This window comes from Triticum dicoccoides, chromosome 5A, assembly GCF_002162155.2.
Source record: "Triticum dicoccoides isolate Atlit2015 ecotype Zavitan chromosome 5A, WEW_v2.0, whole genome shotgun sequence".
Classification (NCBI taxonomy): Eukaryota; Viridiplantae; Streptophyta; class Magnoliopsida; order Poales; family Poaceae; genus Triticum; species Triticum dicoccoides.
The window spans coordinates 243,331,512-243,354,242 of record NC_041388.1 but is presented as its reverse complement, the minus strand read 5'-3'; the positions used below and the strand labels follow the sequence as shown (position 1 = coordinate 243,354,242).

Here is a 22,731-nt window from a genome sequence, read left to right as displayed (position 1 = left end):
GGGGGGCGCCCCCAGGCTTGTGGGCCCCTCGTGGCACCTCTTGACCTAATTTCGCCTCTATAAATTCCCAAATATTCCCAATATACCAGAGAGACACCCGAAACACTTTTTCCACCGCCGCCAGCTTCTGTTCTTCCGCGATCCCATCTGGAGGCCTTTTTCGGCACTCTGCTAGAGGGGGAATCGATCACGAAGAGCTTCTATATCGTCCTTGCTGCCTTTCGATGATGCGTGAGTAGTTCACCATAGACCTACGGGTCCATATCTAGTAGCTAGATGGCTTCTTTTCTCTCTTTGGTCTTCAATACAATGTTCTCCTTGATGTTCTTGGAGTTCTATCCGATATAATCTTCTTTTGTGGCGCGTTTTTTGGGATCCTATGAATTGTGGGTTTATGATCAGATTATTCATGAATATTAATTGAGTCTTCCCTGAACTTTATTATGCATGATTGTTATAGCTTTGTATTTCTGTGTGATCTATCGGTTTGGTTTGGCCAACTAGATTGATTTATCTTGCAATGGGAGTGGTGCATTGTGATGGGTTCAATCTTGTGGTGCTCTATCCCAATGACAAAGTAGGGGACACATATTTGTATTGTTGTCATTAAGGATAAAACAATAGGGTTTATTCATATTAGTTGAGTTTACTTTGTCTACATCATGTCATTTTGCTTAAGGCATTACTCTATTTTATACTTAATACTCTAGATGCATGCTGGATAGCGGTCGATGAGTGGAGTAATAGTGGTAGATGCAGGCAGGAGTTGGTCCACTTGTCTCGGACATGATGCCTATATACATGATCATTGCCTCGAATATCATCATAATTATGCGCTTTTTTATCAATTGCCCAATAATAATTTGTTCACCCACCGTATGCTATGTGCTCGAGAGAGAAGCCTCTAGTGAAAACTATGGCCCTGGGTCTACTTTTATCATATATAAAAACACAAAAATACCTTGCTGCAATTTTATTTCCTTTATTTTGGTTTGCAATTTATCTTAATACCTACCACTACGAGATTTAATCCTTGCAAATAACCACTGGGGGGATTGATAACCCCCTTGTTTGCGTTGGGTGCAAGTATTTGCTTTTGCATGTGCAAGTGTTGCTAATGAGATTCTGTGTGGTTCTCCTAACCTTGATTCTTAACTGAGGAAAACACTTATATCTATTGTACTGCTTCATCCTCTCCTATTTGAGGAAATCCCAATGCAGCTCACAAGTAGCAGCCACCAAGGAGGTAAAGACCCTCCTTGGGCCGCCGGCCAAGGGGGAGGAGTAGACTCCTCCCCTAGTCCAATTCGCCCCCCCCCCTATATGACAAGGGGGCGCCACTTCCTTATGGGCCCTCGTGGCCCATAATTCCTTCCACCACTTGGCCTTTTAAGGCCCATTGATATTAAATTAAATATATAAATGTTCTAAATATTTTTTAGACCATTATATATATATATATATATATATATATATATATAATTTAACATCCCGGAAACATTTTCTACCTATATATATTTATCGGTAATACCCGGTATTACCTGATATTCACCGACACCCTTCCGGTGACCCCGAAACGTTTCCAAATCCTCTTGGAACTATTCCAAATATTAATGAAATAATTCCACAAATATATTCTCATCACTCCTGTCCTACTTACACTCAGCATATCGTGATCGCCTTAAGCTTGTGACCCCGTAGGTTCGGTACCTCATAGACATGAACGAAACCGTTTGTTCAATGACCGATAGCAGAACCGTGGACGTCCATATCTTTTTTCGAATCCGCAGACGTCCATATCAATCCCTATGAGCACACGAATGATATTTGAGTGAACCTTTGGCTATCATGTGATGTTCCCTTTGCTTCACGATACTTCACAAAACCCGAGATGCATCGGTATCCTCCTGAGTCATCACCATGCTCACTATACCGAAATCCTTGTTACCGGTTTTGTTCTTCTTTCTCGTTATTGCGTTCCGGCATCCCCGTAATGAAGTCATCTTTGCCTGGCCAAACAATAATTAATGTCTTCACACTAAGAGGGCCCTAAGAATATTTTCCATCGTCGGAGGAGCAAATCTCAGTCTCGAGCTATATAGTCCCTTGTCAAACTTTTCGATCTGCCTATAAGTTGTCTTTATGATCACCGTGTTACAGATGACATTTGAGCAACCCCAAAGCCCACCGTACGGTAAGAAGTGACTATGATACTCTCATGGTCTAAGGAGCAAATTCACATGTTAACACTCCGTGTTATTACAATTGATTATAGATGATATTAACTCAATTCATAACATACAAGATTGGGTCGATTTAATATGATCGTTCTTCCAACGTCATAATCTCAATGTTGTTTTAGGACTATCGTTGCGCTTAACGATATCCTAAGATCCGAAAATATGATCACCAACAACACTTGAGCTAGTCTTAGAGACAAAACTAGGAACCTTTTATTAACCGTTTATCATTTCACACGTGGATATGAGTTTTCCACTAAATCACATATTGTGGGATCATAGTAGTTATAGAATGAAATGTAAACTCTATAACTATGAATATGGAAATATAATAATACAAATATTATTGCATCTAGGGCATATTTCCAACACCAAGCTAAGTTTTTCGACAAAGGGTGAATTTTATTGGCTCAAAATGGAGCATCAAGAGGATACAAACACAATGAGCACACCCGGCCTATGCATAACTAGGACGCACACAGCCAAAACTAACGCACGCACACAAAAACCTGCCAGAAATAGTAAAGTCATATAAGACCAAAGCTATGCATAAGCGAGGAAAAAATACAAAGCAACCAGATCCAATCAGCAAACTACATTAATGATCATATCCGCACCAACCATCTCATGGCACCACATGAATGACGAGATTCTTCAACAACAACGCCTTCAGGAAGGAAGTGATGATCAATCGCTGCCGTCACCAAATCCAACCACTAAAGTTCAGGATTTAGGGTTTCACCCTGAAGAACCAGTCTGAGCATATCCGAGCAATGCCTTCAACAAGGTAACGACGTAAAAACATCGCCATTGCCATGCATAACCAACCTTGGTCACCTAGGCTTTCACACCGGAGCTCGAGACTCGGTGCTCGAGTAGCACCACCATCAAGTCACTCACGTGTTGTCGCCATCACTTTTCCACGATCCCAGCAGCTACTTGCCATATATGATCGCCGCTGCTACACCACCACCCCTCTGCGTTGAACCATTGTCCATAGTTTGCATCACTTCGCCTAAGTCAACCACCGGATCTAGAGGGAGAAACCCTCAGGAAGACCTTTCGGTGGTCACTATAATCAATAGCGAGGCCGCCGCCTGGATGAGATGATCCAGCCGTCAGTGGGGCCCAACCGGCAACAACGTGTTAGGTCAGCCACACCAGCGATGGCCTCTGCATCCCAGCATGAGACGAAGCCCGATCCACCCAATCTGCATCTGGAGAAGCATGGAGTCTGACCGGATTGAGAGGCGTAAGAGCGGCGCAGAGAGGCCCGCCCATCCTCTCCAGACAAGCAGCTGGCAGACAACCAGCGGCTAGACAAATCCCAATCCATGGAGCGCTGCCCAAAGCCGTTGTCGTTGATGAGAACTCACACGATATGTTCAAAGCTAGCCTCAACCAACCACACAGGCAGCTTGATTGATTTGCAGCCTAACAACATATGCACGTCCGAGTAGACGTACTTACGAGTGAATCTGGCTTGATTGATTCGATCTCTTTGCAGGGTCCTCGTGACATCGAGAAGAACAACCACAAGCAGAGTCCCTGCCGCCGCCGTCAGCCGCACTAGCTTCGCCGGCGGCGTCCTCCGGCGACGGTGGGATGGATAGACGGGAGGAGAGGGAAGGTTAGGCTGGGGTACGGCGGTGCCGCCCGTGTCACCCAGGAAGAGCGACGCGAGGGCCAACATTATTTTTGGATCGGTTGTTTATCTCCAACACCAAGCCAAGTTATGTTGTGTGTTAAATGGAAGGTCAATTCACGTTTTAAATGATCCCACATCACCTCTTTACATCTAATCCACCCAGTTTATACTACACCATTGACTTTCCCGGGAGTTAGGAAGTTGTCTTGGGAATAAGGAAAGAGAGAGGGGCTAAGAAAGGATAGAGAGGTTTGTGTTTTAGAAATAAGGACGCAAAGAGAAACTGATGTGATTCAGGTTGCGTCAGAGGCTAAGGAAAGAGAGAGGGGATTTAAAGGAACGAAATTAAAGGCATGTGATTTCAGAAATACTCCCTCTGTCCCATAATGTAAAATGTTTTTTGACACTAGTGTAGTATTAAAAAACGTCTTGGAACGAAGGAAGTAATAAGGAAGCAAATAGATGGATGTGATTCACGATTGCGTCATGATGCAGGTTTTGCTGTTGCTTCATGCGCTATCTAAGAAAATAAAACGTGGCTACTATGATCGTGCATATTTCAGATTTTAGACGTGAAGCAAAGAGAAACGGACGTGTGAATTTAAATTGCTTGGTGAGGTTTGCCTGCTGCCTGCACACGCTTGCTTAAGGATGGCAATGAGTCGGATTTGGATCGGGTTGAACAATATTAAATCCATATCCATATTCATAAACACAGTCTTTGCCCGTTCATGAAAAAATCCACGGGTGTAAAATTGTATTCATGCCCAAACCCGATGGATATCCATTGGTCCTCTCGATACATATAAATAAGACATAACACAATGTTAACATAAGCACTTCCATTCATAACCTCGTGGCAGGCTAGGCTTCACTTATGATAAATATCAACTTGTGGTAAATGAACGTCCGCTAACAACCTAGGATCATTTAGTATTTTTCTAACAGATGAGAATGACGAGTAATTTAACAAGGAGATAAAAATAAGGGTAGGGGCGTTGGAGTATGTTATGGAAAGGATTGAATGTCAACTAATAAAAGTTACAACAGGGATTGCGTAATTTGTTTTGCATGTTTTAGATAACAAAATGTAAAATTGTAGTGGGACATGTGGCTGTGAAGTAGGGATAGCAGATTTTTGCCCATTAACTCATACTATCGGGGCGGGTTTGGGTATATCCATGGTACAAGATTATATCCATGCCCTACCCACGAGTAATCGGGTCAGGTTTGGGCGCCGCCCATGGACACAAAAGCATATCCAAACCTTATCCATTCTGGTTGAATATCCATGAATATCCATGTCCATGGGTAAAATTGACATCCTTACGCTTGCTCATATACCTCAAAAAATAAAACACGTCGTTTCGTACGACTCCGACAATATGACATACAACCAGAAAGCAAAGAGAAGAAACAAACCGTGATTCCATTCTACGACGTACATCTGAAAAAGCAACACGTTGTCCAATTAAGCACATAAACAAAACAAATAAACAGGAATATACGCTATTCCATACAATTAACATATTTGCTTTAGGAAAAACTGGACGCTCTATAAATTATACAATTTAGTTTCTTTTATTAACAACGGATGCATACAATATAAAGAGCTCTCATGCAAGCAAGAAATTTGGATCGCAATCTATAGTCACTAGTAGAGTGCCCGTGCGTTGCCACGGGCTCTTGAAATAGTTTGCAAGAGTTACATATTGAATACCACACATACAAATAATATAACACAAACACAATTATTGAATAATTGAAATTCATTTTTGCAATGTAAATTAATAAAAAAAAGATTAACGACATGTCCATGTAACGATGTTCGGCCTTAACATCTATTACAAAACTATCAATATCATGAAAGTTGCCTTTAGCTTCATTTCCATGATGTTTTAGCAAGTATAATAAAAAAACTGCTTCCTCAACTCATACTCATCCTGCACAAACAATATATGTAGTTAATATGAAAATTTCACGCCGAAGGTCTTAAAACATCTAACGGACAATACTCACCGCACAAACCGGCTTGACCAATTCTTTACCATTCCACCAGAGCATAAAATGAAAAACAAAATAGCTAGACATATTCTGCAATAATTTCAATTAATAATATAAAAATATAGTGATAACAAAAATAAATTGGAATTGGAATTGACCAAGTTGTAGGTTACCTAGATTAAAGGAATATAGGACGTCCAGCTGTGTGCCCTCTTTACCCGAGTGATAGAACCTATTGCCACATTGTTAGTTGAGTCCATGTAATAAGAAAGGCGAGAAAAGAGAATTACTACTAACCTGTTTTCTAAATAAGAAGATGGCATAAATACTTATAATAACATGGCATAAAAGTTAGCATAATAGATTCAATTTGCCCGTGCGTTGCAACGGGTGTGATACATATTGTATAGGCTCAACATCAATCATATGAACATCATCATGCACATCAAGCAGCATTATTGATTTCTTATTTACCGTTAAATCACTCATGTTCTTCTTCTTTCCTGATCCAACTTCGCCACTGACATCAATGGCACACCTAGCTCACAAACCCAACCTTCCACATCCACACGCAAATTTTTAGGGTTTTCTTCTCCATCCTTTTAGATTCACCATCAAGCAATAACAACAACGTAGGAAGAATTACCGTATACACCAAACTCCTCTACACTCAGTGCAATACCAGTCTGACCACGACCTCTCCTGCCTCACCTCCATGTTGCGCGCCCTTTCGGCCACCACGGGCCGAGGCTGCCACGGCTGTCACATGTGTCGTTTGATTTGGATCCAAGAATCAAGATGACAACCATTATCATACAGATAGATTATATACGACATACTAAATGCAGAAGTGGTAACATCACAATTATCAAAAAGTCACCATATGGATAAAGTACATTGTATACCACATACCAAATGAGAAAGCTACGCCTACGAACTGAACTGAAACAACAAGTTAATCTGTCATATTGTGCATTAAGGAACTCCACACAAATTAAATTCGAATCCAAAAATAACTAACAACAGTCGTATGATTAAGCAGAAAATTCTAATTAAGTGAAAGGACGCATGAGCCATCGCCGGTATGCACAAATGTGTCTCCAACAGACTCTTTGAGGTTGCTGAGCATGCACATATAGTTGGATACGCTAGGTCTAAAGCAGGGTGGTAGTATGTTGATCAGTGACGCCTCGCATTGACGAGTGCCCAACACACCTGCTCGCCCATCATATTTCCCAGACTATGAGCCAATTTTGTTTCTTTTTTGCCCTGTGCAACCGACTTCTCCAGCCTCCAATTCTCTAATTCAATTAATTTAATGTCAGATTATGGCTGCATAATCCTTAGTTTTTAAAGTCAATCTCGACTTGCCTTGTAGAAATTAGAACAACGTTTGTATGGCTCAACCACCAGCTAATAAGAATTCAGGCTTTTGTCTATCTTCAACTAATCTGAATGTAATACTTTCTGAAATCAACTGACTGCAACAAAGATGAAGCCTAATTAAAATGAAACCTAATTAACATTTGTCCTTCCTCGCCAAAATATATTTGCTCTTCAATTCGATCCAGTCGTGCATCGTTGTAGATGATTCCATGAAAGATGGGCTCCTTACTCCGCTTTCGATCAACAAAATTTGAAGCACAAGAAATCCTATGGACAACATCACCATAATTATCTGCAATATCATAATGTTGTAAACTGAACAATGGTGAAACTGGCTATAATCACTCGGACCACAATGTATATGTCAAGGGCATGTTAATTTTACATAAATGATGGTTGAGATTCATGACAGGAAAAGAAGTCTGGTTGAACAGTTCGGAGATCTTTGTGTTATACTACCTCCGTTCCTAAATATTTGTCTTTCTAGAGATTTCAACAAGTGACTACATACGGAGAAAAATGAGTGAATCTACACTCTAAAATATGTCTATATACATCTGTATGTGGTAGTCCATTTGAAATCTCTAAAAAGACAAATATTTAGAAACGGATGGCGTGGTGTGCGCTCATACCTGTATAATCTAATTAAAATAGACATACCATTTTTGGTATCACATAATGTACAAAGAAAAAAGATCTAGATAGCCAACATTCTTGGTTAAGCACAGATTAACTCTAACCGATTTCCATGAAAATCTGGAAGGACATGGGTGTTTTGACTCAAGGCAGAAAGAAAAAGGCATACTTTGTTCATGTGACATCAAAAGCAATGTCTTCTTCATCAACTCATAAATGGACACACCTAGATAATTTGAGATGAATAGTATACACCTTTACACGGTACATCCTCAAAGGTAATCTACATCATGTCAGAAAAAGGTAATCTACATTGGGAGAAACATGCAACTTACTTTCAGAAGCAGCTTGATTAGCAAGAAAAGGGAGCCGCAATATGGTTTTGAGCAATGTAATCAAGTAAAGCGCCAGTTGCACTTTGGCCACATTCCTTGAGCCAAAACTCAGGTATCATCGCTGGATGTGCAATGAAAAGATAAGCATTAAAATTTCAAGAAATAAAAGCATTAACTTAACATAACCAACATATGATTGCGGAGAGCAAACCACATACAAAAATTAATAGAGACGTTGGCAAGGAAGTAAAATATATGAAGGAAACTACACCAGACAAAAATAGTTCCCCAACACCAGGGATAAATAGCTTATTCTTTGAAAAAGCCATGTGGCATGTAAATGTTCCGCAAACCAAGACCATGCAATGGAATATTGCTTCTTCCTCAAATACCGCAGAAAAAAATGCTCCACATAATCTTGTGCATTGTGTACCTATCTTAGGCTTGTACATATTATTTTTCTCTATCAATGCATCAATACACAAGTTTTTACGTCTTTCTTTGGGACAAATGTTTCACATAAATAAATGTGAAGCTTTAGAAGGAGTCATAGTTTCTTTAGAAAAACATAGGGGAACCGGCACCTACTTTCAGCTTTAAACTCTGCATTTGGCACACTTTCCATGACTCCAAGACACCCGGCATAAGCATCATAAGTGAAGTTCCAACAGGAGTCCCGGGAAGCAAGCCTAACTCCTGAACATTGGAGGTAAACACCATTACAAAATGAAATACTGGAAATTAACATCACATACATTTATTATCTTGCTTCTAACATAAAAAACTACAAAGAAAGCACTTAGGTAATCGATTGTATCTTTGTTCACTCATGAAAACACTTTGCATTAACAGCTTAAATAGTGTCACATTAAGTGAACTGCAAAACTGATCTGCTTACCTTTGCAGAAGTAGGTGTCAAACCAGAACATAGAGGATGACGAGGAAACACAATCGAGTGTCCTATTTGAGTTGTATAGAATGGCGTATTAGAAAATTAAGAACTACAAATGATACATCACCTTTAGTGAAAAAAAGGAGAAATGGATAAGCATTCAACCTGTTTTTGCGTAGCTCTCTTCATAAAGGTCTCCCAAACTTTCCGCCCAAAAGACTTCACCCCTTCCACACGGTTCCATACCACACGGTTTTAACTCCCTCTGCTGCTCCATGTGTGATAAGCTGCGGGTTTCATCACCAGTTTCCCTAGAAAAAAAAGAATGAAAGCAAACTTGTTAGAAATTCAGCTCATAGCTTATTACAAGCTTAGAGAGGTTGTGAGTTGAAACTCACCTATATAACATAAACCAAGATTTTTGTAGATTTTCCTTTACCCATAAATGTTTTAAAAGGTAAATCAATACGATACAATCAACGCCGGTAACTGTAAAATACACAGCAAATGTTGTCTACCGATCTTACAAAATAATTCAAAACTATTTATCTGTATTCTGGGGAGACACTCCCACCATAAAATTGCAATACCGGTGAACTGTGAGAATTAATTCACTCGACTTGGTCAAGAGCCCTATGGTCCATCCACACGATGATGCCCCTTCTTGAATCGCCATTCCAAGAAACCAAGACAGGGGAACCATCAGCACCCACAACAACTGCAAGCACCATCCTCTGTTATTAAGTTGGTAAAGCTCTACTCGCCTAACACAAAATTCTACATTCAAATTACTGAATACACACGGCTAATGTGGAGAATCAACAAAACCCTAATTTACTACTATCAAGTGCTGCCGAAGTGTAGAAACATAGTTACAATGAGATTGTTGATGGGCGGTGGATGCTTACGGTGGAGAGCTTCGTCATGACCTTGTGGGAGGGGCAGTGGAAGCCGACGTAGGCGAAGCTAGGGCCGCTGGTGCGCACGAACTCGATGCCGGCAATGCGGCCGATGGAGCCGAACACGACCTCCACGTCGTCCGCCGACATGCCCTCCGCTAGCCCGCCCTCGTCCAACAACATGACCTATCTGCAAAAAAAATTGAAATGCAACAATCATATAATAGTACATATGAGGCTATGATGAAGTGTAGACAAGGAAACTGACTATGATTTACTGCCATAATCTACTAACAGTGGGCTCCAGATCGACAAACAAGGCCCTTGAAACATGTTTCCTGAACATGTTAAATGCATCAAACAAAAAGCAAAGACACTTGTTAGTATGAATTCTTGAGAAAATTGTTAGTAGGATTTAAGCAAGGTGCGCTATCAATTCATAAACAGTACCCAGATGCCTCATGCTCGCTAAAATTAAACCGGACCAACAGACCATCTAACAAAAATCCGTGAACATTACACCTTTCATGATTTGCCAATGCAATTCTGAAAAAAACAAATCAACAACAAATGATATAAAACAGTAACAGGCTGCTGCCTTTGGGCTGTAGTTAATTTAGCTGTTAGAAAGTAAACTTGTTAGAAATTCAGCTCATAGCTTATTACAGGCTTAGAGAGGTTGTGAGTTGAAACTCACCTATATAACATAAACCAAGGTTTTTGTAGATTTTCATTTACCCATAAATGTTTTAGAAGGTAAATCAATACGATACAATCAACGCCGGTAACTGTAAAATACACAGCAAATGTTGTCTACCGATCTTACGAAATAATTCAAAACTATTTATCTGTATTCTGGGGAGACACTCCCACCATAAAATTGCAATACCGGTGAACTGTGAGAATTAATTCACTCGACTTGGTCAAGAGCCCTATGGTCCATCCACACGATGGTGTCCCTTCTTGAATCACCATTCCAAGAAACCAAGATAGGGGAACCATCAGCACCCACAACAACTGCAAGCACCATCCTCTGTTATTATAGTAGAATGCCCGTGCGTTGCCACGGGCTTTTGAAATATTTTGCTGGAGCTATGTAAATATAAAGCATGTTAAATTTCACGTGTAGAGAATAGATATCATGGGCCCAATCGAGTAACAATTTAAACCCACTTCACTTGCAATGTTAATTGATAGCAAAAAGGAAATTTGACCTTGGATACATATAGAACGATTATCCAACTTAAAAACTGTTACAAATTAAGATCTACTATTTATGCACTTAAGAAATCTCGCACAATATCAGAAATTTTGTTTTTATCTTCACTGGCATGAAATTCGAGCAAGTATAATAAAAACATCTTCCTGAACTCATACCCATTATGCACAAGCAATATATGCAGTTAGCAAAAATACTTCACGTCAAAGGGATTAAAATGTCTAACAGAGAATACCCATCATACAAACCGGATAAAGTAATTCTTTACCATTCCACGAGAGCATAAAGAAATAATAACCAGACAAATCTCGGTAATTTCCTAAATTAATATTATTTTGAATATAGTGATAATAGAAGTAAAATGTACTCGTATGGTCACAATGCATGGAAATTTGAAGGGAGTGCCTTTGCGATTAACTAAAAAGAAATGTGTGTTTTAGTCGAGCTCGATTGTCGCTGGTCTTCCTCCAAATGTTTGTCTTTTTCATCACCCGTCGATCCAACCACCTTCATTACGCCACAATAGAGAGCATCTACATCCGAGCACCAAAAACCGCCCCTATACGCCCGGTCGAAAGGCCCGGTCACTAACCGGTCAGAAAAACCGACGCAGACCGATGACTCATAACAACCCTATAGGCATGGGTTGTCACGCACCCATCATATCTAACCAAAATCTGGGGCAGATATAGGAAGGCCGCGTCCGCCACATTAGCCTGGCCCATGCTAGCCCGCGTCGACCCCACTTTGTCCCTACTAAAATCCCCACCCGAAGCAAACCCTAAGTCCACTTCACTTTCAATCCGCACTCCATCGATTCACCTCCACTCCACGTCCATTCCCCTCCCCCTCTCTGTCCCAATGTCGACATCGACGGCGCCAGAGGTGACAGATCCGGCAAAGAGGATGACTAGGATGCCTTCGTTCTCGAGGTGGAGGGGGACAAGGAGGAGTTGCCCTCCACATCGCGCTATAGCGGTCGCGGGTTGACACGGGCAACAACTCCTGCTCAGCTTCGCCCCTTGTCGCTCGCCACTGCAACGCCGATGTTGGTGTGGGCCCGTCCCATACCCGCGAACATACTGATCTGATGACCCTCGCAGCCCCTAGTTGAACCCGCCAACCCCCTGCCTTGAACTGATGTACATGGAAATAATCGTCGTGGACAAGTCAATTCAAGTTTTCTTGAAGCGCAAATTCAAATTCATAAGATTAGATGTTTCTTTCGCGATAAAGAATGGGTCGGAGATTCGTTTTTGGGAAGACATCTGGCTAGGCAATGCCAGTCTCCGAGAACAATATCCAGGCTTATACAACATTGTTCGCGATAAGAATAATACTATTGCGCAAGTGCTCAGTTCATTCCCGCCGAATATTTCGTTCAGGCGGGATTTGATTGGCCCCCGACTTGTGTCATGGCATAATCTTTTATCCCGACTGGATTCGATTAACCTGACACAAGGGCGGGATGTGTTTCGCTGGAACCGTACTACATCAGGGTCTTTCACTGTAGACTCTATGTATCGTGCGCTCACACATTCTGAGGTACCAGTGAGTAATAACAAGAAAATTTGGAAGTCCAAGATTCCACTAAAAGTGAAAATTTTCATGTGGTATCTTCGTAGGGGGGTTGTGTTAACCAAAGACAATCTCGCACGACGCAACTGGCAAGGGAGTAAGAAGTGTTGTTTTTGTACTCATGACGAGACAATCAAACACCTCCTTTTCCAATGCAAGTTTGCACGTTCTACGTGGTCAGTCATCCAAATAGCGTCAAATTTGTATCCGCCCACAACTGTTGCCAATATTTTTGGTCATTGGTTGGACGGTATTTCAAATAGGTTCAAAACGCTAATAAGGGTGGGAGCGTATGCCTTAATTTGGTCGCTTTGGCTATGTAGAAATGATTTTGTTTTTAACAGAAGAAATGCTTCTCCTCTACAGGTTATTTTCCGGTGTACGCAATTGCTACGTATGTGGTCTATGTTACAACGACCGGAGGACCAACCGCTGTTCAAGGAGGTGTGTATGCGATTGGAGCAGGTGGCTATGGAGGTTTTTTCCCAACATGGGTGGCAACATAACCTTCGGATCGATCCACCACCTCCATCGACATAGGCATAGTGTCGGTCTATAGGGCTCTACTGTTGCCGATTTGTCAAATTTTTTTTCATCAATTTTTGTCAGACCTTCATATTGGACCGTGTGCATCCTAGTTATGCAGAGGCCGGGTGTTCTCATAATGCTTTGTATCCGCTTGATGCTACATTTGAGATAATAAAATCGCCCTTTATCGAAAAAAATAAGATTAGATGTTTCTATCTTTAGGGCATGTAAAAGTTAAAACACGGTGAAGAATTCTCGCTTTAAACAAATATCATTGAACTTTTGCTAACATATTACCGACAACAGTATGCAAGACCTGGAAAATAAAACATATCAAGAGTTTTTCTTGATGAAAAAGCAGCAGATTGCTGATTTTCATTGATGAAGCGGTAGAAGAAAACAGTTACAGGGAACTGGAAAGAAAGAAGAAAGAAATCCATGCAAGGCGCCAGCAGCCTCGCCTATAAACATACCAAGAGTAATGTTTCCAATCATTAAATACTTAGTAAATCCTCAAATGCCATCTTACAATCCACCAGAACATAGTAGCATCACATCCTTTCTATTTCACAGTCCTCGTATCATTCTAGATATAGGTTTATGTCATTGTGTGAGATTTTCTTAGATGGATCACACCAGTAAGCTTAGCTATTTCCAATATCACCAATCGAACATATAAAAAGTGTATCAACTTACATAGTATAACAAAATTGGGTCTTCTCAAACTTGCTATATCGACCAAAAATTACCAATTTGCCCGCTGTTAAGGAAGTAGAATAAGTGTCACTGCTCCCAGCAGTATATTGTATATTATACGTTGTCAGTGCTAGCACGACCAACATGATCACAGTGGCAAAACCCTCTGAGCTTGTCGTTACCACCGGTCCACCGCAACAGCCCATGCTCTCAATACTTAGTTCATCGAGTTGTGTCATTAACCATTACGTAGTTCATGAAAATAGCAACAATATTATGACCTGGATATAGTAAATTAGTAGGCTAACATAATACAAAGGTAACATGAGATTACGTCAGCAATATCTTAATTATGTTTTCATCAAAGATCTACATGCTTAAATTTCTGCATTCTGATTAAGAAAAACTAAAGGCTCTTTCTTTAAGTATTGACACCTGATCACACGCCTCAATTTTTTATCTTCAAATTTCCAGCTTGGCATTTGCTTAGTTGTTATGATAATCCTGCTAGTACAACTATGAACAATAGGAATCACCATGGAAGAAAGAAACACCACCAGTAATGAGGCCCTTAAGGAATCATGACATGACCTGAATCTGATCTGCTACAAGATATTTGTCCTTCCTCATATTCAGATCAAGTGGGCAAAACTCCAAACGAAACGATGTACGCATGAAAGAAACACTATTTTTGGCATTTGCTAAATAATCATGGGAGTACATAGAAAACAGAAGATGATTTGGGGCTTCAGGGTCCAGTAGTATATATATTGCCTTTTGCTTACGTGTTTGATGTGATGAAGCCGATGAAGAAAAATGCAATGATTCCGAAGTACGATTTGTCGGGTTTGTAAGGGAGCTTCGTGTACTTTACTCATAAATTGAAAACCCCCAACGATTGTAATGGGAGATGTCCTCCAAAATATTACAGGAATGGACCTTTGAGAAGCTCAGTAGAAACAAAGGTGAAAAGATGGAGATGTAGTCACTTCATTGTCAAACTCATTATTAACAAAAACAAAGGTTGGTAAAAAAAGAGTGGCTATCTATAGTCTCCGAGTCTTGGTCTGATTTACCTGAACAAAGGCTACAGAAAGAATATACCAGCACAACACCTATCTGCAGCAGCTTTCCGCGGAGTTTCTGAAAATGCATAGCAGAAGGACAAGCAGATTGTCAGATACCAAGCAACTTGTCATAATAATTTGCATGGGAGTTCAAAAAATTGTGTGGGATCTCCATTGCCTGGGTAACTAAACCAGGAGGTTAATATTCCAAACTTCTCTACCAAGCTATATCATTTTGGTAGCTTATTTGTGCTTTCTAATTACATGGTTGACCAGCTCAGAAATGATTTAGAGTTAGCTTGTACTATTTCCTCCATAATTGCTCCGTGCAAATTGAATCAATCATCAATCAGAAGAAAAATATCAGCAAAATGTGATTATTTAGATGTTCCAAGAGGCGGTGGTTGCGTGGGCTACTCCCATAAGTTGAGCACCACCATGTCGGCGTGTACGATGAGCACGGCAGTGCCGACGTTTTGGAGAAAAAGGGTTCTCCAGCCACATGGACCCACCAACACCAATTTATTACATCAAAGAGGCTTACCAAGTCAACGACCCTGTTGTGTTCTTGGCTCTTGAACTTTTCTCTCTAGCATTTTGGCGCTTATAGCGTGTTCTTGCTTATAGTAACTAACCAATTGAATCAAAATTCGTCAGTAGTTACCATTCCCACTGTCTATAACAATCATAGCACATCTAGCAATCAATCGCTAGCAACAAGCATAGCACTGTCTACAACAAGCCTAACATGCCCACTTTTAAAGGACACAACACTACAGAGCTCACAACAAACAGTTCATATTGTGTAGAACTTCACAGCTTAGGTGGCGTCCGACAAACAAACTGCACATCAACAAAAATTGGAGCTCACCTTGGTGATCGGCAGTCAGGGCATCCACCTTCGCTCGCGGTGCTCGAGATAGGCGGCAGACGAGTAGGATATTAAACACGGCGACCGGGAGGAAGGGTCACGGCTGAGGTTGATGAAGCAGTGTACGGAAGCGGCGTCCGGAGGTTGAAGATGCAGTCGACGATGATGTTTGTGGATGCATCAGCTCGCAGCCTCAGACTTGACCTCGACGTGCAGCGATGAGGACCGGAGGGCACCGGTCGCCTTAAGCTTTCCCCCGCCTACTGCACTGGGGACACCTCACTCTCTCGCCAACGCTGGCGCTACCAGCTCGTGTTGCAAGCTCCTCAACCGACCAACAATCGCCACGACAGTCTCCGGTCACCGCCAATGTCCGGTGGCGTGGGCCCGACGGCGGGGGGCATCGCGCTGCCATCGATGGGGCAGCCGCCCCCGCCGCTACACCCGGAGCCCACCTCGCCCACGGCGCGCCCGCACCACCACTACTACCTCTTCTCGGGGCATCTAGGAAAATAAATGCATCCGAAAGACTAACAACTTTCAGGAAATTAGACACATGACTGGACAGAGATAAAATTATAAATTCTTTCCATGAACCAAGACTTCGAAGCAAGCAGTAATAAACTATAGCCAGCACAGATCATGTAATGTTAATTGTGTCAAGAACTAAATTTTCCTTGGTTGTGAGCGAGATTGTCAGCAAATTAGCTTGAATTGTACCTGCATTGCCACAGTGAACCGCTCCTTCGGATCGGGGTCATAGGCCTCAATCTGTTTGGTAGTCTTATTGGTGAAGTAGCCCACAGAGAGATTGTTTTGGGCGAAATGGAAGGTGTACAGTGCCTTGGAAAAGTACTCGGATTTGGGTAGGATCTCATGATAAATTCCACCTATAGAGTAAAATATCAAAAATTACTGTCGCGTTCTCTGAAATCTGAATGAAAATATGGAATATGACACGCCTTTACTCCTCACCCATTCTGTTATACACGAACTGGCTTCTCTTGGTGAATTGTTCCAACTCCCAGGTCTGCACATCCAAGTAGATCGGGCTGTAAATGAATGTCCAAAAAATTATGAGGCTGTAATTGGAGATGAATATACACCAATTAGATAGCTGTGACTGAGAGTCTGAGATAGATGATGCACTAACATATGTACCGGCCGGCCGGCACCTCCGCGGAGATTTAATGAAAGACATTAGACATGATTGCACGGTATGTCAATTTTTGATATTGAATAAGATTCCTATGCATCTTGCATTAGCAGCATCAGGGAGGGACGAAGCTACATTACTCTCTCGCCGTGATTCAATACTGGTCATACATGTAGCTCTCTTCTGCTTTGACATTGACCAAAACTACTGCACCTAATTACACTGGTCATACATGTACGTTCACATAAAGAAGAGAACGGAGCATCTCACTAATTTGACTACAAGAGGAAAAATACGCCACCGCCAGTCCAACTCGACATGGCACGAATTCATCATCAGAGCACGTAAATTTCATTAGCTGGTACCATGAACCAAAATGATTAAAGAAACCCTGCATAAGCATCTCTGAAACATCCAACAGAAGACATGTGCACGCATTATGTATTTCAGTACCAATATAATGCAGGACAAATCAAACTATGTGAGGAAATAGACAGGGCTCAAGTGAAAGTCATCTTCCCTGAGCCAATCTCTCCTGCCTCCTCACAATATTCCTCTCCCTGCTAGCTAGCCTTGCTCTTAGCACGCTTGGCCTCAAACTGAAGCATCAAACTGGTCAGAGAGGGTCTTCTCTCTTGCCTTCTCAGCCTCGGACTTGTGGATACTCTCCATGAGGACCCTCTTGTTCTTGAACATGTTAACCAGCGGCAGATCAACAAAATAGGCCAGGTCACCAAAAACTCATCTCGAGTTTGAGCTCTTTATTGAGAATCAGACAAAGAAACATAGAAAATTTAAGAGAAGAGCAAAAATTTACTGGGTGGATAGACTGTCGATCCAGCCGGAGAGGAAGCTATCAGTCACCATGGTCCCAGTTGCGGAAGGCCTCGATGGAAAATAAGAACCCCAGCCGGCAGGGCGGTGCTGAGCAATGGCAAGACGGAGATGTCGACGTGCTCCACGTGCAGCCCCGAGACAGACTACTCGAACACCTCCGCCGCTGGTCAACGACAGGTCAGCTGCGTTGGTGCGTGCATGAGCGAAGAGAAGAAGGTTCGGATCAGAGAACGTACTGGCGTAGAGGATGCCTTGCGGAGAGAGCCCCTCCTCGAGATGCTCAAGCCATACCATACTGCATCCTGCGCAGCCGCAGTTGACCACCGAACCACATCGTCCCACTTCGACCCGCTTCGGTAATTATACTCCAGTTCAAAGCAATAGTTGGTTGATTTCCAGTTAAATTATACTCCCTACTTGGCAAACTGAAACTATGATTATCCTAAATCCTACTTCTAGAGTTGCTGCAGATCAACAGCTGCTCTGAGTACAAGAACTCTCCCCCTATATGCAAGATCAGCAGTACAAACAGTACCTTTTTTGAGTATATTTTCAAAGTACTTCAAGCAGGATAATTGAAGTTACTGAAATTTTACTAAAAATGTGCCTACGACTACATCTCCTACTCATAATCTGTACCCATACTCATACAAAAAAACTGAACCCTACTTCTAATCTGTACCCAAGCAGTACTCCAAATTTAAAGGGAGGAGACAGGGAAGCTCACCATGCAATGGAGATGTGTAACGCCCTCGATGCGGCTATATCTCCCACGTGTCGAAGCACGACTTAGAGGCATAACCGCATTGAAAGCAATATCGTAAGTGAGGTAATCTTCACAACAATCCATGTAATACATAAGGGAGAAAGATACATAGTTGGCTTACAATCGCCACTTCACACAATACATGAATAAAGCATTACATCATCCAGATACAAACAAGGTCCGACTACGGAATCAAAGTAAAAGAAGACTACCCCAAATGCTACACAGATCCCCGATCGACCCCAATTGGGCTCCACTACTGATCAACTGGAAACGGAACAACATAAAGAACGAGATCTCATCGAGCTCCTCCTTGAGCTTGGTTGCGTCATCTGTACGGTTTCATCGGCACCTGCAAGCTGGTTTTTGGAAGTATCTGTGAGTCACGGGAACTCAGCAATCTCACAGCCTCGCGATCAAGACTATTTAAGCTTATGGGTAAGGTAATGGTATGAGGTGGAGCTGCAGCAAGCGGCTAGCATATATGGTGGCTAACATACGCTAATGAGAGCGAGAAGAGAAGGCAAAGCACAGTCGAACAACTATGATCAAGAAGTGATCCTAGAACAACCTACGTCAATCATTACTCCAACACCGTGTTCACTTTCCGGACTCCGCCGAGAAGAGACCATCACGGTTACATACGCGGTTGATGTATTTTAATTAAGATCAACTTCAGGTTTTCTACAACCGGACATTAACAAATTCCCATCTGCCCATAACCGCGGGCACGGTTTTCGAAAATTCAAAGCCCTGCAGGGGTGTCCCAACTTAGCCCATCGGAAGAAGAACGAGTCCATGAAGAAGACAAACAGACGTAGTCGAACGGGTCCTCACAAACGCGACGTTAACGGAACCAACCCGAAGAAGCAACACCGGAAAGAAGCACACAACATAGTAAACAACCAACACATGAACATGGTATGATATGCGGGATGCGGTATGTGATGCATATGCATGATTTGGAAATGAATGATTGAACCTGGCCTCAACTTGGAAATCCAAGAGTGCCTCTGGAAAAGTGAGTTGATTTCGGTTGAAATCGATATAAAGATCACCGGAATCGGATGCACGGTTTGAAAATGACAAGCAAAACAAATATGGCACCGGTCTGCGATTAACAGCAAGTAGCCATTTAAATGGATCAAGATAAATATGCTACTGCACTCAAACATGGCAACAAAATACATGGCAGGGATCCACTCATGATGCTTGACAAAAGATGAACACTGAGCTACGGCTAATTCATCCATTAACAGGTTCAAACAAGCATGGCAAAAGTGCAAATGATAACAGGTTTCAGACTTAGTGAAATTAACACAAGTCTGGAATTTATCATCAGGAAGCAATCTTTAGAGCAGGAAAACTACATGCTACAGGAACTTAACATGGAAAAGTAAGGCATGGCATGAAGCTACTCAAAGCACGTAACAAAAGTCCCTTAGTGACCTTGAGCCAAAAGGGATCAGAAAATACAATTGCAAGCATGTGAACATAGCAAAAACACAAACAGATTCAGACTTAGTGAAAAACTAGAGCATGCAAAACAGTTAACGAGTAGGCATGTTTACGAGCTCGATGCACTCACTAAAGAGCATGGCATGACAAACTAAGCATACACCCATCAAGAAGACATAGCATAGAAGCTAGATATGGCAAGAACATCATCATAGCATGCACGGATCAATAGCAACATCCTCGGCAAAATCGCTAAACATGTCAACAATCTGCTCGGAACATTTTATAGCAAAAGTAGAGCTCGATTGCCTCAAGCTAGGTTGCTACATAAATGCAAACAAATACATGAATGGATAGAGCACCACAATGTTAACAAAACACCTTACTGATCATCCTCAAAAGAGGCACGGATTACTAGAAAACAACATGAACATATGACATAACAACAAAATCAGGACAAGGACTTAGTAAAATTCTAAGTCCCTGAAATCAGCATTACCGATTACGCTACTTTGCAAGCTTGTGCTAGTCACCACAAATATCACAAAAAATACATGGCAAGCACCTCTGTAAAGATGAAATGGCATATAACAAAACACATGTAGAGCTCAGGATCATAGCATGCACACATTAATCATGGCAAAAATGACAAATAGCTATTTGCTGAAATAGATCTGACAAATTATGCATATAGCTCTCTTCCAACAGCATATCGGGCGTCAAGATGAGCTCAAATAAAAATGACGCAATGAGATGAAATGATGTACTCGTCGAGACGAACATTTTGATATGCTACACGCATGAATCGGAACCACGGATGATGAGTTATGAGCGACGGAAAATGCATAAAAATTCTGAGATCTGGGGACTTTGCAGATCTCGAGGGGAAAGAAAGTCATCCTCTGGTTTTTTTCCAGATCTGGGCGCGGTGAACGAGGATCGCCGGAGAAGACCTCGCGGTTGCCGGAGACGAAGAGGGAGGTCGCCGGCGAGGGAGTTTCGGGGTGGATCCGGCCGGAGGAGGGCGTTACCAGCGCGGTCGTCGACGTGGGCGGACGGATCCGGTCAGCGCGGCCCCGTCGTGGGTTGGTGGCGCGGGCTCGCCGGAGCAACGGCGAAGGCGGCGGGCTGTGGAGGCGGCGCACGGCGGCCGAGGCGGCGGGGCGACGCCGGCGAGAGGGCGCGGTGGCCGGCGCATGGCGGCGCTGCGAGGAGACGGGTGGCGGTCGGCGGCACTGGGCGGCGCGCGGGCATCCGACGCGGTGTCGGCGGAGATCGACGGCAGCGCAGGGTGCCCAAGGCAGCGGGGCAGACGCGCAACGGTGGCCGGCGGCGAGGCGCGAAGCGGCGGCGCAGGGGAGGAGTTTTTAGGGTTTCATCTGCGCGAATTTCGGAGGGGGGTGTTTAAATAGGTAGAGGGAGCTAGGAGAGTCCAAATGAGGTGCGGTTTTCGCCACGCGATCGTGATCGAACGATCGAGATGATGAAGGAGGTTTAAGTGGGTTTTGGGCCACTTTGGAGGGGTGTTGGGCTGCAACACACACGAGGCCTTTTCGGTCCCTCGGTTAACCGTTGGAGTATCAAACGAAGTCCAAATGATACGAAACTTGACAGGCTGTCTACCGGTAGTAACCCAAGACCGCATGACAAGTCTCGGTCCAATCCGAACACGTTTAACACCCACACACGAAAAGAGGTAGAAAGGGACATCGGATGACATAGGAGCGTCGGATTGCAAAACGGACAGCGGGGAAAATGCTCAGATGCATGAGACGAACATGTATGCAAATGAAATGCACATGATGACATGATATGAGATGCATGACATGTAAGCAATGACAATGCAACAACAGCGAATAACTGGAGGACACCTGGCACATCGGTCTCGGGGCGTCACAACACTCCACCACTACGAGAGGATCTCGTCCCGAGATCTAGAATGGCACCGGAGAGAAAACGGAAGAGAAAGAGAAGAGGTAAAACTAAGTTGCTTCTTTGACAAACGAGAGAAACCAAAGAACCTTGAGAGGTGAAGCCATTTCGAAAAAAGAATACAACGGAGATGAACGAAGTTGAAAACACTCCGTTAGAAAAGAGGGACAAGGAAGAACAAATTCGAACAGCACTCCAGTTGGAAAGATATGCAAGGCTTGATAAGGCGAAAAGAATTTGAGCAAAATGGCACCACACTCCAGTTAAATGGATAACCATGACAAGAACATGATCTTCACAATTCGAGATGACGACTGAAAAGAGCAACATCACAATGCCTCCGGAAGAAATGAAAGAATGGAATGGAAAGAACGAAGGGAAACAAGATCTTGGTAGAGCACGCTTACAACAAAAGCTAGAAGGAGTTGTTGGATTATCAACAACGAAAGGATAAGTTTGAAGTGGGCTTATGGAAAACATCTCAAAAATTATGAGGTGAAATTCTGCCACTAAGGGAAACAATGGATTTGGATTGATATGAACAAGGAGACGAGAAACTATTTCACCGGGAGGATAAAAGAAG

General features: G+C 42.5%; 1 protein-coding gene and 2 long non-coding RNA genes across 5 annotated transcripts; all 3 read right to left on the bottom strand.

Moving 5' to 3' along the window:
* Window positions 1–7,140: 7,140 nt before the first annotated feature.
* Window positions 7,141–9,725, bottom strand: LOC119297161 (FGGY carbohydrate kinase domain-containing protein-like). The gene is made up of 6 exons (XM_037575055.1): window positions 9,540–9,725; window positions 9,307–9,452; window positions 9,148–9,209; window positions 8,838–8,945; window positions 8,250–8,370; window positions 7,141–7,570 (listed from the first exon to the last, which is right to left on the bottom strand). Exons 1-5 carry the CDS (start codon window positions 9,548–9,550, stop codon window positions 8,365–8,367), a joined length of 333 nt encoding a protein of 110 aa, XP_037430952.1. The 5' UTR covers window positions 9,551–9,725; the 3' UTR covers window positions 7,141–7,570; window positions 8,250–8,364.
* A 9-nt stretch (window positions 9,726–9,734) lies between these two features.
* On the bottom strand, window positions 9,735–10,497 carry LOC119297163. Its single transcript, XR_005145558.1, has 3 exons — window positions 10,309–10,497; window positions 10,050–10,230; window positions 9,735–9,859 (listed from the first exon to the last, which is right to left on the bottom strand). It is a non-coding gene; the product is annotated as an uncharacterized LOC119297163 (long non-coding RNA).
* A 3,406-nt stretch (window positions 10,498–13,903) lies between these two features.
* On the bottom strand, window positions 13,904–18,464 carry LOC119300809. 3 transcript variants are annotated; one of them, XR_005146765.1, is made up of 7 exons: window positions 18,229–18,464; window positions 17,973–18,155; window positions 17,153–17,842; window positions 16,975–17,051; window positions 16,720–16,889; window positions 16,000–16,503; window positions 15,018–15,204 (listed from the first exon to the last, which is right to left on the bottom strand). It is a non-coding gene; the product is annotated as an uncharacterized LOC119300809 (long non-coding RNA). The 3 variants fall into 3 exon arrangements; XR_005146766.1 differs by lacking the exons at window positions 17,153–17,842; window positions 17,973–18,155; window positions 18,229–18,464 and adding an exon at window positions 13,904–15,000 and having other exon boundaries at window positions 15,138–15,204; window positions 16,975–17,143; XR_005146764.1 differs by lacking the exons at window positions 17,153–17,842; window positions 17,973–18,155; window positions 18,229–18,464 and having other exon boundaries at window positions 16,975–17,143.
* Between the last annotated feature and the right edge of the window lie 4,267 nt (window positions 18,465–22,731).

What these genes read in the sequence shown, in the direction of transcription:
- LOC119297161 (XM_037575055.1), bottom strand. An exon ending in AGAGAGCTACGCAAAAACAG is followed by an intron (nt 9,210 to 9,306) that starts GTTGAATGCTTA and finishes CAACTCAAATAG; the next exon opens with GACACTCGATTGTGTTTCCT. An exon ending in TGACACCTACTTCTGCAAAG is followed by an intron (nt 8,946 to 9,147) that starts GTAAGCAGATCA and finishes TCCAATGTTCAG; the next exon opens with GAGTTAGGCTTGCTTCCCGG.